General features: G+C 36.5%; 1 protein-coding gene across 5 annotated transcripts; it reads right to left on the bottom strand.

Moving 5' to 3' along the window:
• Positions 1 to 254: 254 nt before the first annotated feature.
• Positions 255 to 21,732, bottom strand: LOC106067285 (cAMP-dependent protein kinase catalytic subunit-like). Of its 5 annotated transcripts, none has more exons than XM_056007311.1 (15): positions 21,590 to 21,732; positions 19,515 to 19,598; positions 18,542 to 18,619; positions 17,647 to 17,814; positions 17,077 to 17,162; positions 15,771 to 15,833; positions 14,295 to 14,433; positions 11,865 to 11,945; positions 10,949 to 11,056; positions 9,897 to 10,038; positions 8,164 to 8,266; positions 6,690 to 6,827; positions 5,831 to 5,915; positions 3,450 to 3,527; positions 255 to 406 (listed from the first exon to the last, which is right to left on the bottom strand). In XM_056007311.1, the coding sequence occupies exons 1-15, from the start codon at positions 21,626 to 21,628 to the stop codon at positions 359 to 361; spliced, it is 1,440 nt and encodes a 479-aa protein (XP_055863286.1). In that variant the 5' UTR covers positions 21,629 to 21,732; the 3' UTR covers positions 255 to 358. The 5 variants fall into 5 exon arrangements, with proteins under 5 accessions (XP_055863286.1, XP_055863285.1, XP_055863290.1 ...); XM_056007310.1 differs by having other exon boundaries at positions 17,077 to 17,168; XM_056007312.1 differs by lacking the exon at positions 255 to 406 and adding an exon at positions 5,472 to 5,574 and having other exon boundaries at positions 3,449 to 3,527; positions 17,077 to 17,168.
• Between the last annotated feature and the right edge of the window lie 5 nt (positions 21,733 to 21,737).

Raw genomic sequence — 21,737 nt, forward strand, 5'->3', positions numbered from 1 at the left:
GGACTTAGATTTCACTAGTGTCAAGCAGAAGGGGAGATAGAAACGTTAAAAGACAGTTAGGCCAAAATTCTGACAAAGTTGACAGTAATGTCCCCTCTTTCCTCTACCTCATGACACGAGTTTTTCCCCTTTCAATACATTTTTTTTTTATTTAACTAAGAAACAGAAAAAATAAAGACATAAAGATATTCTTAACGATTTGTTTCTTAAGATTTCGAAAAAAAAAAAAAAACATTTGAACAATTTCATTTCCAAACCAATGATTTATTTGTGAAAATGCTTGCATGTGACGCGAAATATACAGAAATGGAAACTCTTGAACTCCTGGAATTAAGGCCCGAGACTTGAGTGTCACCAACTACTCTATCAATGTTGACATCCTTCTCAAGTCGGGAGTGTAATTATCCTTTAAAGAAAAGTGGGAAAAAATGTATACATGTCTATATGATACAGCTATACTGTATACTGTGTGACCAGATATGTGTACAAGTGCCACATGACAATATACTGTATTCTGTGTGACGCGATATATGTACAAGTGCCACATGACAATATATTGTATTCTGTGTGACGCGATATATGTGCAAGTGCCACATGACAATATAATTTATACTGTGTAAGACGCGATGTATGTGAAAGTACCAGATGACAATATAATGTATTCTGTGTGACCAGATATATGTTAAAGAGCCAGATGACACTATAATGTATTCTGTGTGACCAGATATATGTTAAAGAGCCAGATGACAATATAATGTATTCTGTGTGACCAGATATATGTTAAAGTACCAGATGACAATATAATGTATTCTGTGTGACAGATATATGTTAAAGTACCAGATGACAATGTAATGTATTCTGTGTGACCAGATATATGTTAAAGGGCCAGATGACAATATAATGTATTCTGTGTGACCAGATATATGTTAAAGAGCCAGATGACAATATAATGTATTCTGTGTGACAGATATATGTTAAAGAGCCAGATGACAATATAATGTATTCTGTGTGACCAGATATATGTTAAAGGGCCAGATGACAATATAATGTATTCTGTGTGACAGATATATGTTAAAGAGCCAGATGACAATATAATGTATTCTGTGTGACCAGATATATGTTAAAGGGCCAGATGACAATATAATGTATTCTGTGTGACAGATATATGTTAAAGTAACAGATGACACTATAATGTATTCTGTGTGACCAGATATATGTTAAAGAGCCAGATGACAATATAATGTATTCTGTGTGACCAGATATATGTTAAAGAGCCAGATGACAATATAATGTATTCTGTGTGACCAGATATATGTTAAAGAGCCAGATGACAATATAATGTATTCTGTGTGACCAGATATATGTTAAAGTACCAGATGACAATATAATGTATTCTGTGTGACAGATATATGTTAAAGTACCAGATGACAATATAATGTATTCTGTGTGACCAGATATATGTTAAAGGGCCAGATGACAATGTAATGTATTCTGTGTGACAGATATATGTTAAAGGGCCAGATGACAATATAATGTATTCTGTGTGACAGATATATTTTAAAGAGCCAGATGACAATATAATGTATTCTGTGTGACCAGATATATGTTAAAGGGCCAGATGACAATATAATGTATTCTGTGTGACAGATATATGTTAAAGAGCCAGATGACAATATAATGTATTCTGTGTGACAGATATATGTTAAAGTAACAGATGACAATATAATGTATTCTGTGTGACCAGATATATGTTAAAGAGCCAGATGATATATTTCGAATATCTGTCACTTTTAAAAGAAAATCCTAACATTCAAATCGTGATTCCGAAGATACTATTGTAAAGTCCATACTAAAACAACAAAAAAAATTCTAGAACTTGGAATCACAATGATGATACACACGCTCGATGTACGTACAATACAATTAAAGTTAAATTCATTAACTGTAGTCCCTCTCCCCGACAACGAATATAAGTCTTTATATACACTTAATGATTGACGCCAAGCCCCCTTCTAAACCGTTAAAACTCCCTGTCGCACGCCTGGAATTTCCCAATTACTCCTTCAATGCCAGGGGTTCTCTGCCTGTGGGTCGCGACCCCTATGGGGATCGAATGACCTATTGCCAGGGGCCACCTAGGATCACCGGAAATTTCGTTTTTTCGTATATTTTTCATTGGAAGCTCCTTTGTTTGTCATACGATTTCTTAAGTGTTGTAACAAGCACATTTGTACAAGAGATGCCTAGATAGTATACATAAAAGATAACCTTTTTTTTTGTAATTTAAGTAAAAATTTATTTTACACTAAATAAAATTACATAAATCTTTTGTTATATAAATAAATCATGGACGTCAAATATATACATTTAAAATTTGATTATGATTTTATAACATTAGAAAAATCACAGTTGGGGCCTACCTAGGCCTATGAACGTTTACTGTTGGGGGTCGCCGCTAGTGAGGAATCGTATCAGGGGTCGCCGAGCTAAAAAAAGGTTGAGAACCGCTGTTCTATGCTATATTTAATTCTGACGGAATTTCCGTCAACATCATAACATCCAAACCGATGATAAAATACACAACACACACATTTGTTTGTTATCTTACATATGACTTTAAACGGCCCCGTGCTACATGACGCTGTGGTTACGCAAAGAAGGTATCAGGCTCTAAACCGAGACTCACACCTAGCTGAATATTGCCTCGATGACTCCTTGTTGAAAATCAACATTCATTAACAACATCATTTTGTCAGGCTTCATTTCAAAGTCAGACAAGCGAGACAGTTGTTGGTCAGTTGTGAGAGGCTATCCAAGATCCATGCCCTTTAGGAGTAGTGTTAAAGAGAACCGGATCTTCCCCCACGGACACCCCCTCATTACATATAATTTGAATGACATTACTGACATCAGTTACTGCAAAACTTTTGTAGACTTGTTTGCTTGTCAAACATAGCGCAGTCAGCCATAGTGTCCCAAAGTTATACGATAACTAGTAAATATAAATTTGTTGTAAGTTAATTAAAAGAATATCTAAGCTTTACTAATATTTTTTACGTAAATCTAATATAGGTTAGATCTACATTCTATAGACGGAGATCAAGATCTAGACAAGATCTTTGAGTTCTAAATCAGAAGTCTATAATGATAATATCAATTAATATTTACTATGCTAGTAGCCTCCGCTAGCAGAAAATACGCATCCAAATATGATCAAACTTGACGGAGTTCAAAAACCGGTTAGAAACATTTTGTTTTTTTTTAAATTATATTTAAGTTATTAAATGGAGATATTGTCTATTTCTTTTTTTTTTTTTTTTCAAATGTATTTTTAATGTTTTTCTTGTTTACGTATAAAAAAAAGATAGAAAAACGAATGCGAGAATTTTTTCTAGCATATCAATACGTACACAAGACTTTGTAGAACTAATCAAATCATCTTCGCTTACCAATGTGTCTTTTATCTGTTGAATTGCTGTCTTCTTCTCATTGGCAGTCTCATGGGTATGGTTGTCTGGATGACTGGTCTGAGATATACAGTCAACCAACACACAATCATTCTATTCACGTTTATCTATCTATCTATCTATCTATCTATCTATCTATCTATCTATCTATCTATCTATCTATCTATCTATCTATCTGTCTGTCTGTCTGTCTATCTATTTATATTTCTATCTATCTAAAGTATCAACCTGTAGATTAAGAAGGAATGGAAGAAGTGGAGAAGAAGTGTCAAATGTCACAAATTGAGCAGGGACTGAACAGGAACGACAGTAAAAAAAGCGTACCAACTTGTGAAGGAACTCACTACCTCAAAGCATAGAAGAACTACCACAATACAAGACAAAAACAATAGACGTTTAACGGAGGGAAAAGGTGTGTTTAGACGATGGACTGAGTTCAGAGTTGTATAACTTTGAAATCTAAGAAGATCCAAAGTGACTAAACGTCCTTGCAGTAACTAACATGCACGAACATTCTATTCTTCGCTCGAAAGTAGCATTAGCAGTGAAAGCCCCGAAAAGAGGAAAATCAGCCGAAGTTGACAACATTCCTGGTGAACTTCTACAGGCTAGAGGAACAACCAGGATAAAGGCTTTGTAAAAAATTTGCATAAAGATCTGGTAGTAAGAAAAATTGCCCCAAACCTTGGATCCGATCGTTCATCGTTATCCTGCCAAAGACTCTGTCGAAAGTACTGCACCTTAAAAGCCATACCAGCAAAGTTCTGTTCAATATTATATTTAACTGTCTAAAACCAATAGCAGACACAATTGTATCAGAAGAACAAGAGGGTCTAAGACAAGGCAGTAGCACAACAAAGCCAATTCTAAACCTCAGGATACTCTGCGAGACATTGAGAAATACATTGACAAAAATGCAAACTAAAACTCTATGGCCTTATGACAAGGTCCTCAGACCTCGCAAAGACTTTCCCTTAGGGAACAGTACCAGGAACAAGAAGAAGAGGCAGACAGAGAAAGCAATAGAAAGACAACACCAAAGACTGGACCGGCCTGTCATTCAATGACATTCTATCCAAAGCTAAAAGACATAGACTAAAGATGAAAGACGGTCTAAGGATGTGGAGCATCTCAAATTCTTTCTTGGTTGTATTATTATTATAGTTATAGGCGTTTTTTTTAAGTATATTATTCAACTTATTCTATTCTGTTGCTGTTTCCCAACGTGTAAGCCATCTTGATGTTAGTTCTTATCAAAGTTTATTTTTAAACATTATTGCAAAAAATCTCTCTTAATAATATAGTCTGATTAATGTGGATAATTGTTTTCTCGGATTTAAGTTAATTTGCGTCTTTTAAACATTCTTCTCATAATTTTACAGGTTGGTTTCTGCTCACTTTTGAGGCGCGAAGAGAGGAACTACTGATGTAAACACAGACAAAAGTGGCATCAGAAGTGCTGATAACCGATCTTCATGACTGCGGGGCAGAGTGGTATACGCTTCTGAGAGTCGCCACGATAATTAAAGCTACTTTCAACTTACACTACTTTTAGCTAAAACTATGATAACTAAGACCACTATAACTAAACCTATGATAACTAAGACCACTATAACTAAACCTATGATAACTAAGACCACTATAACTAAACCTATGATAACTAAGACCACTATAACTAAACCTATGATAACTAAGACCACTATAACTAAACCTATGATAACTAAGACCACTATAACTCAAACTACCCTAATTAAGACCACCAAGAGTATAGCAGCCTGGTCGTGCGGTATGCGCGCTGAACTGTCGTTCGGCCTACTCGATGGTCCCGGGTTCATACCCTGCCCGCTACCATCCCCCGTCGTCCTACGGGAGGTTTTTCAGAAGGAACACATCCGAACTTGTGAAACATTTTACAAACAAAAACAAAAAGAACACTAGCACGTAGACTCGCTAGGTTTTAAAGTTTAGAATTTTCTAAGTTGCAATGTTCTGTTTCGACAGTACCTACTAGCGTGGTGTTAGCGTGGTGTTAGCGTTATTGTTAGCGTGGTGTTAGCCAGTTGTGCTTTAACTCCACCTTCACCTTTTTGAACCATTGTTTCGTTTGCTGAAATTGAAATTATTGAGTTTGAGTTTTTGGCACACCGGCACAATTTAGGGGTGGGGTAAAAAAAGTTTCCTTTTTATATAACTCTAACATTCCAATTACTTACTTGGAGCAAAAAATAAACGCTCTATAAGGTGTAAATAGTAAGTAGTATCTTTTATTTTCTTTTAAATTAATAAATATTTTTCTTGTTTCGAGTTTGTTTTTTAATCCTATTATTTGATTGATCAAGAAAGCCAGAGAAGACCAAACTCACGTCAACGGCTTCTATGGCCTGTGCTATCGTCTTGCTGATGTTAACAAAGTCCCTCTGGTCCAACGGGTGAGAATCCTTACCCCATCTAAAATGATCATACAAAAAAATAGTGACATTCTATAATAATAATAATTTAATTAATAGAGCGCTGTTAACAAACAAAATGTAGGCTCAAGGCGCTGTGATAACATTACACACATAAACAATCAATGGGGAGTGAGATCCAATTTAACTGATTCTGTTGTTTGATGTTTAGAACTAGAAGTAGATCTAGAAATCTAAGATCTAGACTAGATATTGAAAAGATGTTGAAGAGACGATCTCTTCTTTTAATAACAAATAAATAAATGTAGGCCTGCTATAAGCAGAAATCTCATTATCGATAGTAGGCTGTTCATTGTTTAAAAATTAAAACAACAAAATCGTTCCTTTTATATAAATAGCATTTAGTTATCTTGCCAAAAGGGCTGAAAGTATTTTTATTGTATAGATTATAGGTTATTCAGTTTGTTTTTAAATTAAAAGTAACGTCAATTGATTCTTTGAAATGTAATTATTCCTTGCCAATTGGCGGATCCTATGAGGGACGTATCACACAAACTCTCTTTGTAATCCTGTTAAAATTTGTTTTGATTTGTTCAAGTATGTAATGGAAACTTTTTCAAGACGTCTGCAGGACTCAGACGACGGTGTGGTTTTAAAAAAAAGACACGTGTGTGGACACTTTGTGACATTTGGGGACAAAATATATAAGAATTTTTTTATTCTTATTCAATAAATTTCCAAAGTCAGGAAAGTAAACTCGATTCTGGTGATGAAATTAATGTTACTGCAATCTCAATAATAAAACAAGTCTTACAAAAAGTCTTCATTGGCGACCTTCAAGTAACTGAAGTCTTGTGGGGGCTGTTTGTGTTTCTGCCTCTTGATGTCTTTGGCAATCTTCCTTCTGTGGAGTTCTAATAGGTTGGCATCACTGAAAATTTCATGACCTTTTCTGAATCAAATCAAAAACAGAGAGAGACTTGTAAGTGTTTAAATATAGCACCCACCACCGTAGCATCACCCTCAAATTATGAGGTTATTAGTCTATAATAATAATGGCAATGTCTTCGATTCCGAAGATTAAGGAATAGTGTAGTGTTTCACATGACTAGGCAAACCAAGTTGCGACCTGCTTATTTTTCCGCATCTCGTGCAGACAAAGCCGTTGTCCACCGGCGGATTATTTAAGTTTACTTTTCGTCTTTTGCGTATATCTTCAATAAGAGCTTTCTTTTGGGTCTCAAATGGGTGTCAGAGCTCTACAACTGTCTCTTTCAGCGCTGTTGGTCGACTCAAACTTGAGAGAATGCTGTTAGTAGAACTTTGTAAAATAATCTTTCTCTCTGGATTCATCTACTGAGTCGAAATCTACCACATAAAACCTTAAATCTATATAAACCTAGGTCTAGTCGATAAGGTAAAAGGTTAATTGTCCCTTTCAGAACTTGAGATCTATAAGGCAGATGATGTTAAGGTCATCTGTTTCTTTGGCCAACAGTTAACGAACAGCGTGTCATGTGGCCAGCACAACGATCAATCGCCTTTACTTTTCCCAACTAAAGTCAGGTACTCATTAAAGCTGGGTGAACTCAGGAGCTCCCTAAAAATCCCGAATTTCAAAATCCCAGTCTTCCACGACATTCGAACCCAGGACCCCAGGTTTGGATTCCGAGCGCTTAACCACTCAGCCACCGCCATGGAGAAATATATAAATTAAGGCCTCTAGATCCATGTGATGATTGAGCCTAATTTAACATCCCATTTAATACACAACATGAAAAATAAAGCTAGAAAGTGGGCGTATGACAGTCTCAAAATAAATTGGAATTGTATAAATACAGAAACCCTAGTCAATTAAAACAATGGTCAATGAGATTCACACTAGAGTTCTCTCCCCGTGACATCAGCACGGTCCCAAATTTGTTTGCACCGCACCGCACTATATAACTAAAGGGGCACAACTTAGTGGTGAAACTCATACTCTACAAAACTCTGTATGTTAAGGAAATAGACCCAAAAAAAGCATTCACATTTCCCATCATAGTTTAATGCGCCAAGTCATGGGATCTTAATGAACTTTGCTTTATTAAATAACTTTAAAAAAAATAGCTGCTTTTGATTTCTCTTGATAGATATTAGTTCGATCGTTTATAAATATTAATATAATATATACAGAGCTGCCTCATTTGGTATTAACCTAGTCACCTAGTTATTTGAGCCTTCCAACATAAAAATGAGAACGCATAAGAAGAAGAAACTTCAGATTAATTACACGTCTGCTGACTTACTTGGAGGTGATTTCATTAAAACGCAGTGGTTTCTTCCTGAGCTTGTATCTAATGCCTGACAGTAAGTTCAGATCACATTCTAGCACGGTCATCTCATTGTTGACTGGTGTAGCGGAGGACAAAATAGAGTGGAGGAAATCAGAGATGAAAGGTATGTGTTTAGAAAGAGAGACTGAGAGAAAAAAAAAAGAAAGAAAGAGAGAGAGAGAGAGATATGGCATATGATAGTAAAGAAATGTATAAGAGAACAAGGATACAAAGACGGCCGGTGTGTGCATAATTGAAGTACAAGGGATAATATGGAAACATACTTATTTATTGTTGTTTTAAATTATGTCCAAGTTATATGTATACTCAATAGTTTTTATTTCTCTTAAAAAAAAGTAAACATTATTTTTGAATAAATGTAGTAGTTAGTAGTACAGAACTTACATAACGTAGCAAAACAAATGTAAAAAAAAATTTTTAACAAAAAAAGTCTAAAACCATTTGCATAAATGTGTTACAAATATGGTAGATTGTTACCTCCCCTACTAAAGAGCCTTCCGTGTTTGTTACTATTAATAGTGAATAGTTGTAAAAGTGGTGTATTTTTATAAAAAAAAAACTGCTTGCATAAGTGATCTAAAAAATTAGATTTTTCGCTTTTAGAAAAGAAAAAAGTAGCCGTTGCATCAGAATTTTGAATGAACTAAAATATCTTTACTAGTTTACGAGATATAACAGATTTCCCGCGGCCGCCTGATTTACCATGAGCTCCAGGAAATCTCCTGAAATTGCAAAATATACGAAAAAGTCATGGAAATCTCGGAAATTAATAAAATCTTTGAAAACTCGAAAAAAAAAATTTTCTGAAATATATGGACAAAAAATTGTCATTTTGGGGTGTCATTCAAAATGGAAAACGCACGATGAAAAAAAAACTACATTATGCAATACTCGTAATTGTGGAATCTGATGAAAGTAGCTTTTCGCGCCTCAAACTAATGAAGAATTACTTGAGATCAACAATTCTTGAAGATAGGATTGAAATATTTGGTAATTCTTGCTATTGAGTGTGATCTATGTAGGTAATAAATTTTTTATGATATACTGTATGATTTCACTGCACGCAAGGCTCGTAAAGTAATTCTGTACGTAGTAAAGAATGAATAAAATGCAAAGGCGAATTTATTTTCTAATACAAACTCTTAATTTCCACTTATTATCCGTATCCTTACCCAAACTTGGCTCCTCGAAAGCCGTATCGCATAGGGCCCCACAACGGTTGAGTCCGGCCCTGCTATTTAGTGACGAGTGAATACTGCTTGTTCTCTCCCCCCCCCCCTCTTTTTTCGTAGGGTAACTCTAGTTCGTCCGACTTGCAGGAATAAAAGAGTGAGACTCGCATTACACTAAATTAGAATGTGTGGCTGAGAGGCCAAAATCGCTTGAATACGCCTAGGTAGCTTAACAAAGGGGCTCGAATTGGAATCCCGACTCTAGCAGAGTTGTGTTTTGGCTGAGTGCCTAAAGACAGTACGTTAACACCCAGGATACCCCTTCCCCCACTGGTCCACAAAAGACATTGGACCATAGCGCACCGAAGCATGCTATAAGCATGAAAGTAGCAACATATAAAGGCATTTTTTTCTCCTAATCTGTCAGGATGTAGAAGAGGAAGAACAAGCGTAAACTATCACACTACTGTTGCTCTCCAATAAACACCCAAGGAATGTGTCCTTGACACTTACATAAAATCGGTATGTACGGCACGTCTGCGACCCCGAGCAGCACCTTGTCCCAGTTGGTGTGGGCGAAGTACTCATGGGCTTCCATGGCTGCGAACGTTGTTGAGTGGTAGCCTATTCTGTGCTGAGGCAACTTGGCCATCAACTGTTTGTTTTTAAGAGGTGATAGAAATGTTACTTCAACTGCTACATTATACATACACAATCTAGCACTCAAAGCCAGCGTACAAGAGCGCCGAACCAATAGAAAGCTGAGAGAAGAAGAAGGCCTACTTGAAACTGACCAAACCTACCCATGCCACGTATGCGGCCGGCTTTTCAAAGCGAGGATTGGACTTTTATAGTCTTCGAGTTCATATGATACGAGAAATGTGCTCATCTTCGATCACGAAGGAGGAGCTATGTAGCACTCAAAAGAATAAGATTTGATCAGAAAATAATCTCAATATTTTGTCAACATCCATAGGCACAAAGTTTGTTGTTGATTTTTTGGGCTAATGTCAGCCGTCAGGTGTAGAACTATTAAATATAGAACAATTCTATTGAACAATAAGCTAAAGAACAATTGTCTATATCTATCTATCTATCTATCTATCTATCTATCTATCTATCTATCTATATATCTATTTATCTATCTATTTATCTATCTATCTATATCTAATCTGACAAACATGTAGCAGTATTCTGACTGCTGATTCCTTGCTAAATTTTTCTGGGTTAATCAATATTTAGGTTGTGTTAAAAAAAAAATTTCCTGCCTCCTTAAGTTACACAAGAAAAAAAAGGAACAGAAAAAGTGTATTTTTTCTTTCCAAACTAAAGGCTCCCAGACTTCTTGTCATAACACTGTTACCGAAACGAGCACACACTACACTCACACACACATATGTGACATGTTGACTGAACACAGATGACTTTGACTTACCCCAGCACAGAAATGTTGAGCATCTGTTGTAAAATGGTGACTGAACACAGATGACTTTGACTTACCCCAGCACAGAAATGTTGAGCATCTGTTGTAAAATGGTGACTGAACACAGATGACTTTGACTTACCCCAGCACAGAAATGTTGAGCATCTGTTGTAAAATGGTGACTGAAATTCACTGATGAGAAACGGATGGCATGCTTGAAGTCTTTCCTGTTTGTGGTCAGAAACGGCATCTGATGAATTGAACACAAAAAAAAGGTTCATTTGCTACTTGCAAGATGGTACTGAGCTTTTAGTACTTCTAGTGACCGTGAACAGATGACATTGATCATTTCAAAATATTTGACCATGTCAGCTACATTGTATTAATTAGGCTTCAGTAAATGAGGACAAGGTCATTTTTTGGTCAAAGGTCAAGAAAGACTGTTTGCTAGTCAAAGGTCCAGAAGGACTGATTGTTAGTCGAGTCCCAGAAAGACTGCTTGGTAGACAAAGGTCCAGAGGGACTGTTTATTAGTCAAAGGTCCAGAGGGACTGTTTATTAGTCAAAGGTCCAGCGGGACTGTTTATTAGTCAAAGGTCCAGAGGGACTGTTAATTGGTCAAAGGTCCAGAAGGAGTTTTTAGCATGATCGTTTGTTAGTCACTTTCTCAGACTCCCAGTAGGACCGTCTTTTATAATTTGATGGACCTGATTTTTGAAATAATAGTTAATGTTTTTTTATTACTTATCATGTCCCAATTGGATCGTACCTGGGAATAGATCTACATTATTTGTCAATATGTTTCAGCTAACAGCCTTAGGATTGGTGACTGATTGGTGACTGATTGGTGACTTAGGATAAAGTAACAACTATTTATTAAATAAAATGAAAATACATCATTGGTCTGTGTAGCTTGGCCAAGAACTGTAGCATTGGGCAGGTTGGGTTAAGGATGATTAATTGGTCAGTATATTGGATTATAAGTTATATCAATGGTCAGTGTTGGTAGGGCTAGAATATCGTGTCATTATTCACTAGCAATTAAAAAAACACCTCACCTTGCCAGTAGTCATTCTATACATAATAACACCCATGGCCCAGATATCCACCATCTTTGTGATAAAACCTCCTTTAATAATCTTGGAGAAAAAATGCAAAAAGTTGATGATCAGAAAAAAAAAACAGAAAAATATATGAAAAGTTAGGGATGGCCTGTTCTAGTACCAGGGTGTTACCATGGACATTATTTTGTCTGAGGTGGAAAAGCATGAAACCAAACTTACTTACTAATCAGGTGTACAAAATATTAATGACTTGACTGATCCAAACTAATTGACACACTTAAAATGAGCCTTGTCTTTTTGTTGTTGTTGTTTTTTAAAGTATTTTTTTATTTCACTTGTTGTATTGCTATGATAAGTAGTGTCCTGTCCTGCCTGTACACGCCTGGAGAGTTCATTTTGTTTAGCTCAGAATGCTGGGAAACCATTCAACATTGGCGCGTTCCATTCGTTCTTACTTTCGCTTTAGCTGATCTGAGCTCTAGTCATTTAGGGTTGACCTGGTTGAGGGGTAACAATGTCAGGACAAGGATTTCATTTCAGACGCTCAGAACGGAGAAATACGCTTGACGTCAGGCTCGTTCTGGATTTCGTATGGAAAAGACCTGGAAGTCAGGACACCTTTCTGGTTTGATGAAGATTCCTGCTACCATTCCAATGCTAACCTCAGAAAGAACTTATTCCAGTATACACAAAAATTAAAATGTTCACTTTTAAAATATTTGTACAAGCGAAATAAAAAGAAAAACCTTAAAAAAAAAGGTAATCTAAAGGGGAAGAACTCGTCCTTAAAAGTATGGCCACCAATAATATACAAGCTATTTCCTTTATTCAAAATCAAACAAAATTAATTGACTAATTGAGTATTTTTGTTTATTGTTTCATGTTTTGTTAGGTACAATAAATAATTTTTTAAAGTATTAACTTGATGGGAGAATGCGTGAGGGAGAAATAGCGTCAACAATTATTTAAGGGGACTAAACCCAACAAATTTAGACATTCCTGTGAATTCTTGTTGCTATTAAACAAAATAATAAATTACTAGTATTTAATTGTCTAATTTGTTACTAATTTTTATTGATTCATGTATTGTATATGTCAATGAATAATTTTGCGAAGTTTCAGCTTGATCCGAGAATGGGTGTGGGAAACATAACGTGTACACACTTTTTACCAAACAGTCTGACTGAAAGAGTGAGTTGATATAAGTTTTGTATAAAAAAAAAAACGCAAAATTGTGTTTTAATATGTGTATAAGCGGAGATTAAATTAATCATGTCTAGAGGGGTGTACAAAGAAAAAGTTTGAGAAACGCTGGTGTAGATTAGAGGACTTTTATTGTTAGGTAAATGTTTGTCTTTAACAGTTAATATTCAAGAGGAGAAAACCTTGCATTTTTTAAAAAATAACTGGCAAAAAAAATAATTTAAAAAACAAATTATAAATTATTATAAATGAAATATATTAAATAACAACTCTGCACCTCACAGTATGAAACTTAAAAAAATTATCACAAATTGTACTTTTCAGTTTTAATGTAATTAAAATAAAAATTAAATTCTGCCCAAATGCTTTTATTGTTTGTTAGTTTGTTTTACATGTTTCGGATGTTCCTTCAGGGTCGGATATAATTTACTTCCTAGTCCAAACCTCCCGCAGGACGACGGGGAATGGGAGCGGGTAGGGTTTGAACCCTGATACATCGATAAATTCAAACGACAGTCCAGCGCGCAAGCCGCATGACCAGGCAGCCATCCAATTGAATTATTGAATGACATAGCCCATTTAATTTTATTAACATAGATATTTTCACATGATACATACTACGTTTTAAAAAATCATCTATATTAATATATATAACATATATATGTGATATTAACATTGTCTCCAATATATAATTTCTGATATTAACATAGAAAACAAAGAAGTAATTATAGTAATATAGCAAAGTTGATGATTATAACTTAAACACTTTGCTTTAGAAAACAATTTATACTTCCAAAATCAACAAGTTTCAATATTACCACCAATGCCCACCCGTCCCAATTTTCATCCTCCTTTACACAGTTCAATAAACAACGCTATCAGCCACGCATTCGTCGGAGTGGCACATCCTTGGGCAAGAGTAGGGAGTCAAAGTCAATGATCCCCCCCCCCCCCCAAATTGTGTTTGTTATGAATATTGCAGATTTTAAATTAAGCTTTTTTTATCACAATCTAAGAAAATCTTGTATATCCTTTTAACTCTCTATGAATCCTAAAACGATATATATCATTGAAATAATATCTGGAACATAGGTCCGTGATCTGTACTCATAGTCGGCTCTATATGTGAGCTCAAGGCCCTAATATCAAGACTAAGTCTGGTTTTGGTCTTCTCGCGTGTATGTGAAGTCTAACTACTTATGTGCATGTAACCAAGTGTACCTCTGGCGCAGTAAAATGGTTTGGATGGTTGGTCCAACTTAGTCGCTTGAAGACTGAGTTAAACGGCACACACATGGTGAAGTCCATTAGCTTCAGATGACCACTGTCCATCACCCAGAAAGAATCCAAATTTAAATTCCTACAGACAAATGAGAGAGGGACACTCAAAGACCCATCAGTACTATTGCCAGGATATACAATTGAAAGGGCGTCCAAGATAACACTAATAGAACTAAGCCTTGGACAAAACACGCACAAAAAAGTTAAACATGAAAAAGTAATTAATAACAAAAAAAATGTGTCACGTGTGTAGCCTTTATAAGAGATATCCAGCTGTCTCTTTCGGAAGGCGCCCTGCACCAGGTACTGCTATTTACAACAATCTGGCGCCTGAAGTATCACGAAATAAGAAGCATCATGCGTTTCTACAATGGAAGTTGTTGTGGGACTTTGTTATCCAGCAGCAACTTAACAATCTTATAATAGAGTTTCAACTCTGGATAGAACTCAAAGTAAACAAGGGCCATGCCTCACTTCAGTTTATGTTTCTTCATAAAACTTTCAGAAGATAAAAATAGGAAACAATGGAGTGCGGACAAACAGTTCAAGCAAATATTTTCACACGTTGTTTTCTCTATTCTATTTTTTTCTATCTTGGGTCGTTATTTCATTTCATTTTTGTACCTGATTATTGTACATGTTGTTTTTTTTTAAATTAAATAGTTATTATTCTAGTTTTGGGAGGTACATTTATCAAAAGCGATCAGACGCCTGAGCTGATCTTTAAAGCGTTTTCGGGAGCTACGCTGTTAACATTTCAAAATACAAAACAAAACCTGTTACCTTAGGGATAGGATAGATCTTTGCAAAAGTCCTATTTGAGCGACTAATCAACTCCTTCGTGGCTACTATAGATACTTTAGATAAACAGAGAGAGTGAGAGAGAGAGAGACATAAGGGTGGATAGATAGATAGATAGATAGATAGATAGATAGATAGATAGATAGATAGATAGATAGATAGATAGATAGATAGATAGATAGATAGATAGATAGACAGATAGATAGACAGACAGACAGACAGACAGATAGATAGATAGATAGATAGATAGATAGATAGATAGATAGGATAGACAGATAAATAGATAGATAGACAGACAGATAGATAGATAGATAGATAGACAGACAGACAGACAGACAGACATACAGATAGATAGATAGCGACGTTGCCTTTAGTGTTAGTGTGCAATATAGCTACGAAAGACATCCCATCCTCCCAGTCCCAAATACCAGCCTTAAAAGCATATTAACGCTTTTTTAACACGAATCTCTCGATTGTAGAATGTAATTTATAAAAAAAAATCTTCCTTTCTACTACTTCCTAATCTGACCCTGAGTCATAAATAATAACCTGTACCTATCCGTAACACCTGTAAATATCCTAAGCTTTGACCTGCAGAGAATCCAAAGCACTCACCTGTGGATGACCTGTTTGCTGTGTAAGAAAGAGATCACGAAGACGATCTCATTCATGTAGAACCTGGAGTGAGACGATTCAAGAGACAACTAGTAGCAACAAGAACTGATCGAGATGCCCCACGCACAATGGGAATGCAGTTCTGTCACAACGTGAACTAACCCTCAGACACACCCAGTTAAAATAGTCAAGGTAATGTCGGCAGTATAGGTAGTGGAGTTCATAAACAGAAGCAAGAGCACGGTAGATTTAACAGGTATGAGGACATTAAAAGCTGACGATCTGGTAGTGCCAATAGCGCATGGAACGAGTTGCCTGAATCAGCCTAGAAAACCAATGACTTAGTAGAGCTAAGCTATCATATTAGCATACATGACTTAATGAGCACATAGATACGAGTAGGACGTAATTCTCTTCAGTTATCAGTAGCTTTACTTGTTCTACATATTTCGAATGTCCCCTAAGAATGAAAATTACATTTCAGCCCAGTCCTCCCGCAGGACAAAGCGAGCAGACCCTGCAGAGTTTGAACCCGGGACGGTGGAGACTACAATCCAGGGCAAATAGAAAAAAAAGCAACGTTTGTAATTTAAAAGGTAAAATAAAATAGTTTTTAAAAGCGGTCAAACACAACATAAACAGACTTTTAGACCTATCTCCTCTATTTTAAGTGTCATCTACATAAGAATATATGTAGAATCAAATCTTCGGCTGTAGTATACTATTATTACCGAGTAATGTATGTCGGAGATCCGGATTTAAATTAAGAAACAACTATACCTATTCATGAATTAAACTATTTTAATCCTCAAGTAGAAATCATAGAAACATTGAACACATATCCAAACTCAATCATAAATTCACAGTAGAAAATCCAACATGAAGCTTGATACTTATGAACTAAACAGACTATTTTTTTTGGGGGATCCCGATATAAGCTTGTCTCCCCTACCTATAGTTTTCACACTCAAACTCAAAAAATCTTCTAGTAATGATTACATTTCTGTGGCACCTTTGGCGCATGCATCACGTTACAGTTGTATAAAAATAAAATAAGTCGAAGGCTTTAATTATTTTGATCTTCTATATCTCTCGACACAAACACAAATGTTTGTATTGGTGTCAGTGAAAGATTTTAATGTCACAAATGAGTTGTCCTGCCAAAAGTTTGACATCAGCATTAAAACCTTTTTTTAAACACTATATCATTACATTTTAGGCCTCTGATTAGACTAATGTCACGATCATTCTGTATTAAAACTAGAGAAAGTAATAAATTTTAAATTGATTTTAAATAACATTTTACCTAATGGCCAGTTCGGGCAACCTGCGAGCAAACCTGAGCTTATCTTGGAGGGTCTTGCCGGAGAAACTTTCCAACACCAAACAGTTCTGAAACTTCAATGAGTGATTATTATTGGCTTAGTCCATTCTAGTTCTGTAGATAGTTCTAAGTATATTCCTATCACCAGCACTTGTGCCTGCTCTACACTAGTCTTGACACCAGCCCTTACATCAGACCCTACATAAACCTTGACATCAGACCCTACATAAACCATGACACCAGCGCTTACATCAGACCCTAAATAAACCTTAACACCAGCCCTTACATCAGACCCTACATAAACCTTTGCACCAGCCCTTACATCAGACCCTAAATAAACCTTGACACCAGCCCTTATATCAGACCCTACATAAACCTTGGCACCAGCCCTTACATCAGACCCTACATAAACCTTGACACCAGCCCTTACACAAGCCCTTACAAAAGCTTTGACACCAGCCCTTACACAAACTTTGACACCATCCCTTACACCAGCCTTGACACCAGCCATTACACCAGCCCTTACACTAGCCTAGACACCAAGAGACTAACCTCAAAGGAGAAAGACATAAATAGCTGAGGGATCATGGTGGGCCTAATTCGCAGGGTCAGTATCCTCTTCTCCATTTTGGCAGCTTTGCTGTGGCCGCAGATGCATATAGGTCGAAACAACTTGAATGTTCTGATTGCGTTGGTCGCCTTGTCATGCCCAAGGTACGTCTGGTCAGAATTCAGAAAACAGAGGCTCTAAAAAAGCGAGACTTCAATGCATCCACACACACGCCTATTACGATTGACAGGCCACAACTCCCGCATTCCTAAAATGCTCCTTTACGGCCTGCTAAAAGATGGAAATCGAGCTCAAGGTGGTCAAAGAAAACGCTTTAGGAACACCCTCAAAGCCTTCAACTTGGATCCTGCCACCTGAGAGACGGAATCAAATGATAGAGCATCATGGCACTGAGCTGTTAAAACTGACGCGAAAATTGCAGAATGAAAACAGCCTTGACCTGAGAAAATCGGCGGAGAAGAACATCAAGGCAACTCGCACAAGCTTCAGCTCGACTATCTTGCCCAGCGTGCAACTCATCATTTAGGCCCACACAGGTCTCATAAGCGACATGAGATCGCACCAAAAAAAACCTGTCCGTCAGCCCCCATGGATGACAAAAGTGATTATCATCATATCACGATAAATTAACAATGTTTAGATTTATTTATTTTCTTTAAGTTGTACACATTATGAACATGAAACGATAAAGAAGAAACCAAACAGAACAGAGTGATAGCAACAACAGCAACAGTAACAACAGTAACGGAAACAAAAACAGCAATCGCAACAACAACAATAGCAATAACAACAAAAGAAAGGCAACAATAAAAGGGACATCACTCAAACTAACTCTAACGAGGACAAACAAAATATTTGATCAAACTGAGACATTACCGCTCCAAACTTGCCGACGGAAAGAGTCTTGAAGAGGATGAAGTGATCGTTGGGGCCTGCTTCACTTCTTGGTACTCCCTACAGAACACAGCGTGAGAACTAGCTAACAGTGTATAGCTATACACATTCAAAATGTAGAACTAAAAAGGTCAAATGTCAATCGTTACAAAGATACCACCGTCAGCTATAAAATATTCATTCTTTAAAAACAACGTACATAGAATTTTGACAGACAGACAAAGAGAAAATATGTAAAATTGTGCTAAACAGTGGTGCCCATTCAATTATTGACTGTCGTGCTAGCTCTCCTTGCGTGATTAACTGAACTATGCAGTTAAGAGGAGCACTTATCTTAATTGAAAAGCAGGTAAAAATTTGGGGGTAAAAATCTTTTGTGATTAAGCGAATTATGCAAATGCGTAGTCTGCAAATAAGCGTAGCATATGGTATGATAAACACCTAAACATAACAGCTTGGTTGCGTGATAAGCACTCCTAAACATTGGCGTGATGGTCTTGAGTTCGAAACCTGCAAAACACCACTGTATCACCTCACACACCCATTTACCTGAAATACACCACTGTATCACCTCTCACCAGTATTTATTGGACATACATCACTATACTGTATTGACACCCCCCCCCCCTTTCCCCGTAATGGCAATGTTTTCAATTCCGAAGATTATAAGTGAGGTGTTTTACATGACTACGCAGACCTAGTTGCGACCTGCATATTTTCCCACATTTCATGCAGACAAAGCCGTTGTCCGCTGGCGGTCTATTTAAGTTTTCTTTCCGTCTTCTGTGCTGTTCTTCAATAATAGCTCCATTATTTTCTTGACATACACCACTGTAACTAACTGAAAATGTCATCCATATTTCCTTGAAGTTGTAAAAGCAACAAGCCTCAATAGAACTTACCAAGACCTTGGCCAAACTACTGAAGGAGCCGTCTGTTTGAGAATAGTACTTACCAAGACCTTGGCCAAACTATGGAAGGAGCCGTCTGTTTCAGAAATGTTCTCTGTATTGTTCATGACGTCATTCACGCAGTAGAGCTGAAAGTAAATCAAACATTTACATTTTTAGGATCTATACAACTTTGATGTTAATAAGTCTGAAAGTAAATCAAACATTTACATTTTTAGGATCTATACAACTTTGCTGTTAATAACTTTATGATATTCAAAATCTAAGGGTGGGTTCAGGTCTTAATACTCGTAATACTTAGAGTTAAGTTTCTGGAGCAGGCGTAATGGCTAAATGGTAGAGCGCTTGGCTTCCAAACCGCGAAGTCCCGGGTTCGAATTCTGGTGAAGACTGGGATTTTTTATTTCAGAATCTTCAGAACGCCTCAATCTATCCAGGTCTAATGGTTGGCTGACGTTAATTGGGTAATAAAAAAAGGTGGTTGGTCACTGTGCTGGACACCCTCTTTAACCGCAGTACACCGTTGGCCACAGAAACAGATGACCTTTACATCATCGTAATATCTAAAAAGGGAACTTTACTGACAGGTTTTGTCAAGTGAATTTTCCCAGTATTGAAACAAGAAGCCATATCGCAAATAAAAGTTGCAACAAGTTCCTGGTACTGTACGTAAAGTAGTTTGATTATTTTACTGTGATTGGCGGATTCACGAGATATGAAGCAAAAGGAGTGGCCAGCGTGAAAGAGCGCCGAACCAACAAAATCATCTTTGATCGGAAGGAGGAGCTATAAAATATTTTTTGTAACTACAGCGAACTCCACTCCAATTCATTTCAGAAAAATCTGGCTTGAAGGAGATCTTAATTATAACATATTTGGTCTTAGCTTTACATTTTATACAAGTTTTTTCATAGACTTACACAGTGGAATAGCTAACGCCTTCTCCAATGTAACATAATAGCTCTATACCGCGCTTCTCGTAGACTTGAAGACATGCACATCCTCGTTAAGGCCTTATCATTAACATCTTAGTTATAAGGGAACATTCTAAAATGTTTTATATTGAAATGTTGAATGACATTCATACGGCCCTTTAGGCGGTCCAACCGGCCCTTTGGATACCGGCTCATTGGTAATGGCATGCCCATATAAGTCCTTCCTCCCCTGGCCACACACCAAGCTCTCTATGGTAGATCGATACTGTGTGGATTGCCTTGACTTTCTTTCTTTTTTTCTGATCTATATCGCTATGGTGTCTAGTACTAGAATACTACTTTTAATTCATGACGTATATAATTGTTTTTCTGTTAGTCTTTCTTTTATTGTTCATTTTTAGGCCTACTATACAATTCTGAAATACCTCAAGATTGAAACACAACGTCCAGACGATTTATCTCATTAAAATTCATAATATTCTGAATTGTTTAAGTTAAAAGCAAGACTTAAGGAGCTTTGTTGACTAGACTCTATCTAAATCTTATCTAGATCTAGATTCTAGGTGTTCTAGTAGACTCTAGTAGTCTGCAGTCTAGATCTATCTAATCTAGGTGTTCTAGTAGACTCTAGTAGTCTAGATCTAATCTAGGTGTTCTAGTAGACTCTAGTAGTCTAGATCTAATCTAGGTGTTCTAGTAGACTCTAGTAGTCTGTAGTCTAGAGCTAATCTAGGTGTTCTAGTAGACTCTAGTAGTCTGCAGTCTAGATCAAATCTAGGTGTTCTAGTAGACTCTAGTAGTCTAGATCTAATCTAGGTGTTCTAGTAGACTCTAGTAGTCTAGATCTAATCTAGATCTATGTGTTCTAGTAGTCTAGATCTAATCTAGGTGTTCTAGTAGACTCTAGTAGTCTAGATCTAATCTAGGTGTTCTAGTAGACTCTAGTAGTCTGCAGTCTAGATCTAATCTAGGTGTTCTAGTAGACTCTAGTAGTCTGCAGTCTAGATCTAATCTAGGTGTTCTAGTAGACTCTAGTAGTCTGCAGTCTAGATCTAATCTAGGTGTTCTAGTAGACTCTAGTAGTCTGCAGTCTAGATCTAATCTAGGTCTAGGTGTTCTAGATCGCTGTGAAACCAACGATTTTGACATTCAAATAAAAACGAATATTGGCTCCAAAAATTTACCATTGGTTTCTCTTTTTCGTCTACGCTGTGTTCTGACATTTTGTTTGTAGATCTGAATTTCAGGTTGCTTTATCCAATTGCTAGTCTAACCATGGAACTATACTAACTTCTATATTGTAGTCAATTTCCTGATAAATCAAGTCTGCAC

This window comes from Biomphalaria glabrata, chromosome 12 (assembly GCF_947242115.1).
Source record: "Biomphalaria glabrata chromosome 12, xgBioGlab47.1, whole genome shotgun sequence".
NCBI lineage: Eukaryota > Metazoa > Mollusca > Gastropoda > Planorbidae > Biomphalaria > Biomphalaria glabrata.